The sequence below is a fragment of the Zonotrichia leucophrys genome, chromosome 5 (genome assembly GCF_028769735.1).
Source record: "Zonotrichia leucophrys gambelii isolate GWCS_2022_RI chromosome 5, RI_Zleu_2.0, whole genome shotgun sequence".
Taxonomy (NCBI): domain Eukaryota; kingdom Metazoa; phylum Chordata; class Aves; order Passeriformes; family Passerellidae; genus Zonotrichia; species Zonotrichia leucophrys.
In genome coordinates, this window is record NC_088175.1 from 7196538 (window position 1) to 7209278 (window position 12741).

At 45.0% G+C, this 12741-nt stretch overlaps 1 protein-coding gene across 6 annotated transcripts in view; it reads right to left on the bottom strand.

Moving 5' to 3' along the window:
- EVL (Enah/Vasp-like) overlaps nt 1–12741 on the bottom strand; it is a 147697-nt gene that overhangs the window by 115123 nt on the left and 19833 nt on the right. For 4 of the 6 annotated variants that reach the window (XM_064714531.1, XM_064714529.1, XM_064714530.1 and 1 more), the window contains exon 1: nt 6022–6231. The exons of 1 other annotated variant lie outside the window; for it this stretch is intronic. In XM_064714531.1, the coding sequence (XP_064570601.1) occupies nt 6022–6044 (23 nt within the window). In that variant the 5' untranslated portion in view covers nt 6045–6231. Of the gene's footprint in view, nt 1–6021; nt 6232–6488; nt 6724–12741 lie in introns of those variants that run through there. One more of the 6 variants, XM_064714527.1, reaches the window with a different exon arrangement.

Sequence of the window (12741 nt, forward strand, 5' to 3'; positions counted from 1 at the left end):
ACCTGGACAAGAGGGAAGTGTCCCTGCCCATGGCTGGGGATTGAAAGTAAATGATCTTTAAGGTCCCTTGAGCCCAAACCATTCCATGATTCTGTGAATTTGTGTGTCTCCCTGTGAGGACAGAAGGGAGGAACATGAACAGCTGGTGGTTCACTGGTGGACACTCTGTGGCAGAGAAAGCACTGAGCAAGCAGAGACTTGGCCAGCCAGCAGCTTCCAGGCTCACATATTTGTGGTTATTTATTAAGCACCTACATGATATTTTGAAGATGATATACAATTGGAGAGTTCAGCTATGCAGGTCAGAAAATCCTGCAACTAATTATGGTCTGCCAAGATACCATCCTTGAATTTTCTCCTTTTTAAACCTGCTTTCTCCCTTTCATTTAACACCCTTTGAACTCAGAAACAATTACTCCTTACATTTTCCCCTCTTGTCAGAAAAGATTAACTCCACCATTTGGTGTGTTTTTCACTAGCTGCTCCATCTAACCTGGAGGGTCAGAGTCACCAACTTGGAACAACAATGTGTTCCACTTCTCTGTAGTGCTGCAATCCCATTACACCTCTATAACACCTGTAGCAACTTTTAATAGTCTTTTGGCAACTCTCCTGATGCTTCTTACTCATAATTTGTATCATTTTTTGCAGCAAGTAACAGGAATCCTTTTCCATTGTCATAGAGTCATAAAATGGTTTCAGTGGGAAGGGACCTTAAAGATCATCTAGTTCCAACCTCCCTGCCATGGACACCTTCCATATTCTCGGGAGTGCCCTGAAACAGGTGCAGGACCTTGCATTTGGCCTTGCTGACCTTCGTGAGGTCCACATGGGCCCATTTCTCAAGTGTGTCAAGGTCCCTTCCCTCCAGTGTGACCACACAGCTTGGTGTCGTTGGCAAACCCTCTGAGGGTGTGCTCAGTCCCACTGTCCATGCTGCCAACAAATGTGGAACAGTGCCAATTCCAACACTGACCCCTGAGAGCATCACACATCACTCAGCACTGGTGTCCACTCTCACACCAAGCTGCTGACCACAGCTCTTTGAGTGTCACCATCCAGCCAGTTTCTCAACCTTCAAGTTGTCCATCTCTCAGTTGTCTCTCCAGTTTAGAGTCAAGGGTGTTGTGCAGGACAGTGTCAAACTTCTGGCACAAATCCAGGCAGATGATGATAGTCACTCCTCCCTTATCCATCAACACTGTAGCCTCACTGCAGAAGGTTTCCACATTTGTCAGGGACAATTCACCCTCAGTGAAGCCATGCTGGCTGGCACCTCACCTACAGCTTCCTAAAGCTGCTTGGCTATTCAAACTTCATTATTCAGTGTCACTTCTGAAAATTTGGATTATTTAAAAGGCCTCTTTCTTAGGAATTTTCAGCAGGAAAAGCTACTGGAGACAGGCCTGCATGCCTTCATAGCACCAGCCTTTCATCCCTTTGACAAATCATCTTACTGCTTGTTGGGGAAGGGAGAAGGAAAATTCACGTGCCTTTTACTGTAATATCCATCTTTACAAAATGGTTGTGCTTGTCCTTTATACAGTTCTTTAATAAACATGCCAGGTACCCTGGAGATACCTAAACTGTCAGAAGTGAAATTACAGAATCATAGAATATGTCATGTTAAAAGGGAACCATAAGTATCACCGAGCCAAATTTCCTGCTCCTTGCAGGACTGATGAAAACTATACCATATGACTAAGAGCATTGTCCAGGCACTCCTTGAACTCTGACAAGGTTTGGTGCTGTGATCACTTCCCTGGGGAACTGTTCCAGTGACCCACCACCCTCTCAGTGAAGAATGTTTTCCTAAAGTCCAGTGTGGACTTCCCCTGATGCAGCTCCACTCCATTTCCTTGTGTCCCTTTTGTCGGTCACCAGAGAGAGGAGAATGCTGCACTCAAAGTCAGACCAGGCAATTGGTGGGCACCTGCCACCAGAATTCACTTTTGCAGAATCATGTTAAAACCAAAATTCTTCACTAATTTGGCTTATTCAGGTTTTTTTGCTTGGCAGCAGCAAATACAGCTTAAACATTGTAATTCCTGTATGCTGATCCAATTGTGCAGCTAAACTCAGCCATGAAATGCTTGTGGGCACAATAAACTCAGTGCCTGCATCTCCCCATCAGGGATCACCTGCTCTCAGAGGACATCTACTGCTGCTGTGGTTTGGGGATCAGCAGGTGAGAGGCTCTCCATGCACCCAAATTCTCTACGTTCACTCTGAGCTCTGCTTTCTATTCATCGGTGGGTTTCAGTTCCTCTTCTCAGAGCCAGCTCTCTCTTTAGAGAGACTCATCTTCCTTCCTGTAGCATTCTCAGTTGTGCTCTTTGGATGGGGGAATAGGAGATGTAGTTAAAAATACTGCGATGCTGTGGTGGGCGGTGTAGCAGAAATAGACAGACACCAGCTCGCTGCGAAGAATACCAAGTAACATCCCAGAAAGATAAAGGCATAGCAACAAAAGAAAAGAAAATGCATTTGTGTTCTGCCACTAGAGAGCTAAATCTGGGTGGAAGATACCAAATGAGGAGTGTTGCTCGTGGCCTGGTGCACCATCTCTCTGATGGCTTCACGTGCAAAGTCATCTTACAGCAGTGTGGTCATAAAAGCACAGCTTATGAACAATCCTGCCTCCAGTTACAGCCCAAATGTGTGTGAGCTTTGGGATTTTATGAAGATAGTGCAGGAATCAGCAATAAAATGGGCCCAACCCATAGCTCACAGAAACCAGAAGCCCATATGGACTGAGAAGAGGCTTAGCTCCATTAACCCTGCTTTAAAAGCAAAGTTTTCAGGGGATATTAGGTTCTTTCCAAGAGGAAGATAAACCAAGCTTGGCTGATACAAGAAGCCGTGAGATTATTCTATGGATTTACTCCCTATTTTTCAGAGGCTTAAGTCTCTCTTTATCCAGCCAGTAACCACACAGGAAAGATTTCATCCCAAAGGGCTTTACAAATAAGTTTTTCACAAACAATACACCAGGGTCACTTACAGTCTTTAAGTGAGACAATTCTTCAGAGAGGTCCAGCAGCTGCTTAACACTTCACAAAAATAACCTGGCACCATTTCACCAGGGAAGTGAAGATGGCTGCATCAAAAGGAAATCAGGGGGGAGCTTGGGTGGCCTGATTGCAGGAATGCCTCTTGGCATAGGCTCAGGATGCCACAGCCCGCACCACCCTGCTGGGGAGTCCTGCAGGTCTGGAAGGGCCAGTGTGGAGACAGAAAAAAAAGAGCAGAGTAACACAGAGAGATGTCATGGTTTGGTGTGCATGAGCAGGCAGTGATGGGATCCCCAGGATGGGAGCAGGCATTGATGGGATCAGCAGGATGGGTGTGCATGAGCAGGCAGTGATGGGATTATTGGGGTGGGTGTGCATGAGCAGGCACTGCTGGGATCTCCAGGATGCAGATGGGATCACTGGGATGGGTGTGCATGAGCAGGCATTGATGGGATCAACAGGATGGGTGTGCATGAACAGGCAGTGATGGGATCCCCAGGATGGGTGTGCATGAGCAGGCAGTGATGGGATCCCCAGGATGGGAGCAGGCAGTGATGGGATCCCCAGGATGGGAGCAGGCAGTGATGGGATCACCAGGATGGGAGCAGGCAGTGATGGGAACACCAGGATGGGATCTCCAGGATAGATCTGCATGAGCAGACAGTGATGGGATCCCCAGGATGGGTGTGCATGAGCAGAAAGTGATGGGATCTCCAGGATGGGAGCAGGCACTGCTGGGATCACCCATTCTGGGGACACTCTATTGGGTGCTCAAGGCCTGTGGGTGCACTGGGGGATGGAACAGCCCTGCTGCTACAGCACACACATGAGCATCCCCTTCAGTGAAAGCCAAGGTAGGAGATGAGTGCACGCCCGTGTTTTGTGCACATGGAAGACAAGGACCTTTAGAAGAGAGCAGGGCAAATCTAGAGCTGGGCCCCTTGGGGCAGAGTGCCCTCTGCTGCTACAGCCACTCTGCTTCCAGGAGCCCATGGCAGGGAGGCTCCCACCCCACTGCTCAACTAAACCTCTTTCTAATCTTTATCTTGCAAGATTTGTTTTGATGCCATCAAAATCTAAAATAGCCACAGGCACGAGAATAATCATACCATTAAAAAAACCCATCAACATGCAGATGCAACCTCAACCAAACTCCATGGAAATTCCTAATAAAATAAATGCCATTTAAATGTTGCTATACAGAAACACCAACCCTACCAGTGCAAAATTTAAAAGAAAATGTCTAGAAGTCTGCACATCAAATGTTAATACTATTTTCAAATCAAGTCTAAGAGAGGATGACACATAATTTAATAAGCCTAATGGGTGTGTAATCAGCATTTGGCCATTCCTGCCATAAAACTGGGTGTCTCTCTGGCCCAAGATGTCTAGGAAAGCCACTAAAATACAGCTAAGGCTTTAAAAGCAGAATTTTAAAAACATCCTTTTTTTTCCCTCATTGTAGACTGATTGAGAATTTCACTCAATTAAGAATAGGACCCAACAAACTGGCAGAAATACAAACAACTCTGTGGGCACAGTAAGTGGCACAGCAAGTTTGGGGCCCATTTGCACCTTAATTTGCTGCCACCAATCAGCAATGTCAAGATTCCAAGCATCTCCTGACAGCCCTGACAACAGCAGTTACACAGCATTATCTAGTCTTCCAGTAAAATCTTTCCCCTCAGACAGCATTCATGCTGCATTTCACAACAGGAGGAATACACACAGTCAGCCTGGATCTCCTCAGCCCTTGCAGCTGGAATCAGAACATTTTGGGGAGTGGGGGTGCCCTGTACCTGCTTTTGCCACCACTCACACACAGAACAGAGCAGCAAGTCACAAAATAATAGAAATTGCCAATGTATTGGCCAAACAAAAGGCAGAAATTATGTTAAAAATATATAATCTGAGGGTAGAAAGTTTAATTTTAAGGTATTTGATAAAGAATGCTCATTGTGTATAGAAAGAGAATCCATCATCTCCTCTAGTTACATACTTAGTCAAACAATCCATTTTTTTAACTCAAAAAGAAAGATATTTTAAAGATACATTATAATACAAACATATTATAAACAAACATATCACAGGGTGATGCCTAGTGCTGTTTCAACATTGTCACCATTTTATCTGGACAATTGTATAACACAAGTTACAACAACTGAACACATTAAGCAAAACATTTTTTTACAAAAAGTGAGACACTCCCTACCCCACAAGTACTGACCAGAATTTTTTCAAGTCCCAGACTGCATAGGAAAATAATTGTCTGTCAGTGAGGGTAGAAATTCTGTTTCATGCCTTCAAATATCTGTTGGGGTCTTAATAGACCTCAACACTTGCATAAGGATGGAGTTATACTGGGGGTGGGGATGGAGGAGAAGAGGGGGCAGAGGCAATACTGAGCAGAACCAATATCAAATAAAAAGTGCTAATTTTATATTCTAACAATCCCAGTTGTTCAAATGTTTGCAAACTACAAACCAACCCCAACAAACAAAACAATAATATTATTTTAAATGTAATTCATAAGGAATTCTGCAGCTAGAAGGTTATGAAAAAGACATGTATATTCTGCAGCAGCATAAAAAATAATCCTATGTACAATCCAAGCATCAATTTTCTCTTCTCTATCACCATCAGTATTTTATCTTGAAGGAGCATCTGTCAGATACTCCAGAACTAAAAATAGCAAAGACCCTTTCAAAGAGAACAGTCTCTGGTTTATATTTATAACTACCCTGCACTTGCTGTCTCTGGCTGCATGGCCATGAAATTTGTGCAAGATATAATCAATTACCCAGCTTTGCACTCCATCATGCAGTTAAGCTCCCGTTACCTGCAACGAACCCTCCAAGCACTTCTCCCCATGCACAGGGCAGAGATTATAAAACACAATAAAAATCTGCACATTGAAGAGCTAACTGTAGAGCTGACTGACATTACACAGCAAAAACCTTGTGAGAACAAAAACCGAGCACACTGATGTATAAAACAGAGAGCCTACCTGAATTCTTCAAATGCATACATGGCCTAGCAACTACACAAATGCTCTGAAATGGAAAATAATCTTCTTAACGTGCAGAGGACCATTTAGTTTGTCAAACTGCAGCAAAATGCATAATGACGAGGGAGTATATTTGGAATATTCTGAGGAGAAAGGGTATGCAGATACTGGCCTGCAGCCTACAGCTCAGCCAGCTGCTGACAAGCAGCAGCTAACAGGAAAAGGCGATAGAGTACCATGTGATCATTCCTGCAAGTCTGATTAATGCAGTATACTCCAAGAATACAGGCTGATATCTTCATTATTCGAGCCAAATAAGTCAAATACGGTACACGACAGGCTTCACAGCTAAATTATCATTCACATGCTACATCGAAATCAGCAAGCGCAAGCAGAGGATAATAAAAAACTAAATATATATTGTAACCAAAGAGATTAATTAGGCCCATTCAAGCTGGTTTTCTTACCTTGTAGTGATATTTTAGTCTGTTTTTATTCATCTAAACCATCAGTGATGGAACAAAAGACTGCATCCACAAACCTCCCCTTCCATGAATGCCAGAACATTTAAAGTAGTTTATCTGCTAGAAATCATTTCCTCTGTAGTCTATTCCCAACCACTTTAACTCCTTCAGCCCTGGACTCATTGCCACAAACCCCATTTGCAGGGCCACGCGGGCTTTTTAGGGTTTACAGGGTTAACACCAAGAAATCGCAGCAGTGCCACTGAACGAGGTGGGCTAAGAGCCAAAGGAGTCATGCCTGCGAGATCACAGAAGGGAGACAGGAATGAGGAAAGTTGAGCATTTCGTGGCATTGCAGTGTGCGGGCGAGGATGCTTCAGCTGCCTAGCAACAGCGCACGCAGTCTCCATGGCAACAGCGCAGCCAGCGCAGGGGCAGAGCATCCGCTGCGCACCCCAGGGGCGACACGCGGGGACACCTCGGTGGCACGGCCACAGCACCCTGTGCCGGGGGCACCGGGGCACGGCGGGCTCGGGGCCGCAGCCTCGCCCCCTCCGCGGGACCGCCGGGGCTGCGGCTGCGGGGAGAGCACGGCCACGCTCCGGGAAGGGCTCGGCGAGGGACGGCACTGCTGCTGCTGCTGGAAATAACACGGCAGCCACCCGTGCTGAGGCTGAGAATGCTGGGGAACACACCCCAAAGAGCAGGAGCCAGAGCTCGCCATCCCTTGGAAATTTTGGACATGCAGGAATCACACTCCCATCACCAGTTTGCTTAGGGGTTGTTTGGGTGTTAGCCATGAGACTGCAGAGACTTTGCCCAGGCAGCCAAACTCAGCAGTGGGATGGGGAGAGGTTTAACCCTGAGGCTGTGCACCCTGCATCGGCCTCAGTATCAGCCACCACAGCGTGGGGACACCCAGGGGTGCCAGCACTGGCCAGAGAGGGACAGGCTCTGCTGGCCAGAGAGCCCGTGAAAGGTGGGGATTGCTGGAAATGAGGAAGATTCAAACCGGCGAAATCAACCCCAGCCCTGGGAAAGAGAGAGAATGGGGCAGTGGGAGAACATGGTGCCTGGGAAAGTCACAGGGGGACAGCAAATTCAAAGTTACCTCTGGGGCTGCTCCCCTCCTTGCCTCTTTCACTGCTAGGGCTGGTTTCTAGCACAAGGAAACACATGGAGGGTTTTGGCTGGAGTCTGAAATATGCAAACCCAACTACAGCCCCTGAGGCCATAGGGCAATGGCTGCCCCACTGAGCTGTGGGATTTGGAGGCTGGAAAAGCATCCAAAGGGTACAGACTGCCACATCTCCTAGACACAGGGATTGGGGACAGGCCATGGTAATTGTGGCATCTGATCTCATGGATCTGAGACAGAGAAAAAGGGCTGGAATGAAAGGAAAAGGCACTCATGGAAAAAAACCCCAGCACTAGGAAAACCCAGCACAAAAAATATCCACATTTATTTGAGACATGGTGTTTTTAATGTAGTAGTGACCTTGGGTTTCATTTTATTTCCTTTAAACAAATGTGATAGTGTAAAGTGACAATAAAGGCACGCTGTAGGAACACTAAAACACATGCAGTCACACCATCTGACAGAAATTAATTCTTCCACAGGCATCCAGCAAGAGAAGGACTGCAAGGTAGGTGATTCTGGCTACAGCCTAATGAAAGATTAAAGTTGGCAGAGAGGAGAACAACGCAGCCGTCCAAGGAAGCCTCCTGCCATATTTAGGCTGAGCCTCAGCACAGTGTGCTCACTGCACACAGCACCCCAGCAGCTGGGCACAGCACAGGAACCCCTTGCAAGCAGCTGCTCTGCTCCTGACCTTGCAGGGAATGGATTTAGACCTCCAGAGCTAGCCAAGGTCCCTCATGGGGGAAGGACAGAATTCTGAACTTCTCCTGCTCACCACAATCTTCCTCTAACTTGAACCAAGTGGAAGAGAGCTGATGCTTCTTTTTCGTGCTGTTTATCTAAAACAAAACCATTCTATAGAATAAAGGGCAAACACTGCTTCCCCTAAGCATTTTTCTTGAAACAAAGTTGACAGAATCACTGTCTGCTCTTCCAATTTCTGCAGTTTCTCAGCAGCCACAATGCAAATAAATAGTTAACTGTTCAAGTCAAGGCTTCTGTCACCAATGAGTTCACTGTGAAGGACTAGAAAAGCAAACATCCTCCACAAAGTTTTCATGTACAGCAGAGGTCAGCTGTTGAAAGGTTTCATTAGGATAACATTTTAACTTTTTTTTTTCTTGGCCAGCACTTCCACAACAGCTGACAGCATTACACACAGAAACAGCAGGACTTCTATCATGTGAGACAACCAATAGTCTCAATTCTGGTTAATTAATCACTAGGATTCCCATATTCAATAATGAGATCTGAGATCATGTCCTACTGTAGGCATGAATGTGGCTCAGCATGAAATTTTACCAAACAGAACCCACAGGAGCTTCAGAAAGTCACATGAACACATGCAGTGGCCAAGTTCATAAATAAATGCAGGACTATAATACCTCCTTATAAAGTTTTAGCAAAGACTAACTTCCTGTGCCCTGAGCCAGACTGAAGGCCTTGAGGAGCAGACAGAAATTATGTCAGAAACCACAATCAGCAATGAAAATTTTCACAAGAAGTTGTTTGTTCCCTTCCTGGCAGTGTAACCAGTCCAGACATTTGGTGACAAATGTCCCTCACTTTACCAAAAATCAAAATTATGTCACATGAAATAAAAAATTACTAAAGATTGGGTGGGACAATTTATGTCATGGGAATTGTGGGAGCCAGACCTTCTGATCAGAGGCCAAAAAAGATGTGACATTGAGACACCGAAGACAAGCAGCAACTTTTTGGGAAACACTTTGGAGTTTTAATGCTGGGCTCTAACAAACAAGTGTGACTGTGATAGGAGTGGTTATCCTTGATGAAAGCTTGTCAGAAAAGCAAAGGATGCACAAAAAGCCTGGAAGTATGACAAACCAGAACAAGGCAGAGGATACTGATGAGATTTCTGGCTTTATCTAGAATTCCACTGCCATCCAAGGGCCTCATGCTGATACTCTGCTAAGAGCCCATTTCCCCAAGTGTAACATTTGTCCTCGTGACCTGAAATTCCACCAAAGCCTTTGCCAGATGCTTGGTGACATTATCTGATCCCAAACAGACTGAGACATTTTAATGAAGTTATTCCCTTATTCCCTTGCTCAAGAAAGGAAAGGAAGAAAGGCACTGACACAGTGGACTTCTGTCATTGAGCCTGCATTATCATTATGCTGAAGTGATATTCAGACCACTCTAAAAAAAACCTTGCAACTGTGCTGAAAAATTCAGCATTCACTTCAATTCATGAGGAAGAAAACAAAAAGAAGGGAAATGAGCCCACGAGAGCATATCTAATGAGTGTTCATTCACTGCATCTCCAAAATTTCTGCACTGTAGAGAATGTGGCAATCACAGGCAGCATCCCAGAATATGCTGAAAAATCTCCTTTCAACAGGATTGTCTCTGAGTTCAAATGTCTTTCATGGGCTTAAGAAAATAAGATTTAAAATGTTTATTGAAATAGAAAAGGAGTGGCTATATTTGTTTGTTCAGGTATGGGGAAATTGTAAAAATAATTGCAGTACCTTAAGTTTACAGAACAATGATGCATTCAGTATTGGAGTATTGACTCAAAGCTTCAGCTCTTAGAGGAGGATGGGTGGGGCAAAAATGAACTTTTTTTTTTCCTCCTTTTATTAATGGTATTCCTATTATGTGTTGCCTCAAAATACAATGTGAATTTTGATGCACAAGGATAATCCAACACATTTCAGGCTTCTCCTTTCACTCTCAGTGTTTGATTTCCTGATGTCAACCTTCACCAAAAAAAAATCCTACCTCATTTATATATCTTGGTATTATCACAGCCCATGAATATTTTCACAGGAAAAAAATCAATTTTTTCCCCTCTCCACTTTGGCAAAAGCATGCTTCATGCTTTGCAAATCTCAGGGCTTGAGATTCCTGACCACAGGATGGCTGATGCCTTCCCCACAGCTTTACCCTTATCATTCTGGGAGTCTCACATACCATTTTCAGGAACAGACCCTGTACCAGGTGCAGCCCAGCACACAGGGCTCAAAGGGGATGTTTTCCCACACACAGCCTCATCTGCCTCATTCCAGTGCTTTAGGGAAGATGTACTGGAGTGGACCAGAGAGAATGGGGCTCTTACTGATTTTCTATCAGCCCTTGGGGACAGCACCAAGTCCCAGCCAGCAATCCAACAGAACTCAGCCAGTCAGGGTTCCACTGAAAACTAAAAGCTCCACACAGATTATTAAGTTATTGATCACTGCAACAGTGCCTGAAATATCCAGTCAAGTGTAGGACTGTGTGGTGCTGACCACCACAGAAAGCTGAAAATGGAAAAGCAGTTTACATAAACAACAGACAAGGATATATGAGATATATTCAAATTAGTAAAAGAAGGAATATAGACAAGCCACCAAACATCTAAAAACTAAGATTCAGTCTGTGTAGGTTGCAAATGTTAGTTGATATGGCCAGGATTTGGGTATTGCTTCTTGTTTTTGAAAAATTATTTAAAATAATACAAAATGTAGTGGCAGAACAAGGGACAACTGCTTCAATCTGAAAGGCCAGTTAAGAATAGGTATTAGGAGGAAATTCTTTCCTGTGAGGGTGGCAAGACACTGCAACAGAGAAGCTGTGGATCACACATCCCTGGAAGTGCTCAAGGATGAAGCTCTGAGCAGCCTGGCCTGGGGGAAGCTGTCCCAGCCCATGGCAGGGGGTGGGAATTAAATCCCAACCAGTTTTAGGTCCTTTCCCACCTAAACCATTCTATGACCCTACTGATAAAAACCCAAAAACCCCTTCCAAGGAAAGGGACAAGGCTACGCAAATTTGAAATGCAAGGTAATAATGTATTCTTTTTCCTAGATAAACAATTATCAACCTTTTTTTTTTTTCAGTTCAGCACAGATAAATTTGAGTCATGCTGCAGACAGAAGTCTGCTTTGTAGTAATAAATTACACTGCCTCAATATTCACCTGACAGGCACAGTATCTTACAGCAGCTACATCTTTGCTGATTTGTATCTGTACAAACACAGAGCAGAACACAGAAGACACCGTCAGGGAAAATAAAAAGAAATGTTGTAAGCTTCCTTAAAGCTAGCTGAAATTAGTCAATTTGACTTTTTCCAAGTTGTGAGGGATTAAGTGGGGGAAAAGGGAAGTTAGAGGTTACAACTTGACCAGCAATATCACCACTATTGAGTGAAATGTCAGTGGAACTGGAAATAGAGTCTGAATAAACCATGGTCAGTCATCCACTAAAGGGCACTTCCCAAAAAACATTTGGGCACTTCTATGGGGTGTACACCTCCTACCTCACCAAACACACACCTGTGTGCTTCAGACATGGGTACAAATACACTTACCCACACAAACACCCTGGCTTCTTGGCATCTCCAAGCAAGGCACTGGCCTGGATCTTGTGTTTCACCTGTCCAGTGGCAGGCTTGCAGTCAGAATAGCAGCCACCATAAGCCAAGCAACCTCCCCCACATAAATGGGCACATCATTGCCTGAATTTGTGACTCATTTCTTGCCAGGTATACTGGCAAGAAAGAAGTTATTCTGCATGGAAAATACCAGTGTCTACTAGACATCTTCTCTGATAAACATTGGAAGAGTGTTCCTAGTAACAACTGGGTCTTCTTATTGTGGGAGACTGAAACAGTTAATGGATTAAACATTTCTAAATCCATAGAAGGGCTTTTGCCCACTGGAGCAAACTGCAGAGAAGCAGGTGCCCACCTGCCACCATCCCTGAAGCCCACACCCCCCAGATATGCCTATCAGCTGGAATTTGGACACGAGATAAGATAATGGAGACAGTATTGTTCAGTGGTCCCAGCTCTGGGGAGAGGAATGTATCCCCGGGGGGCTGGGATGCTGCTGGCTCAGGCACTGGGGAAGCTGCTGCAGTTCAGAGAGGTCAGGACAGAGGCAACCCCAGCAGGCAGGTCCTGTCACCCCATCCTCACTCCAGTGAGCCCAGCTGTGATGACTCCCCTGCCAGGCAGTACCAGGACAGTCACACATGGCTGAAGGTTCTCATCTCTGCTGAAGGGCCATAATGAGCCACAATGGACTCAGCTGCACTGACAGAACACTGATGTAGCAGCTGTAACATGTTCAAAAGTGTCAAAGACTCCTGCAGCATCCCCTGAT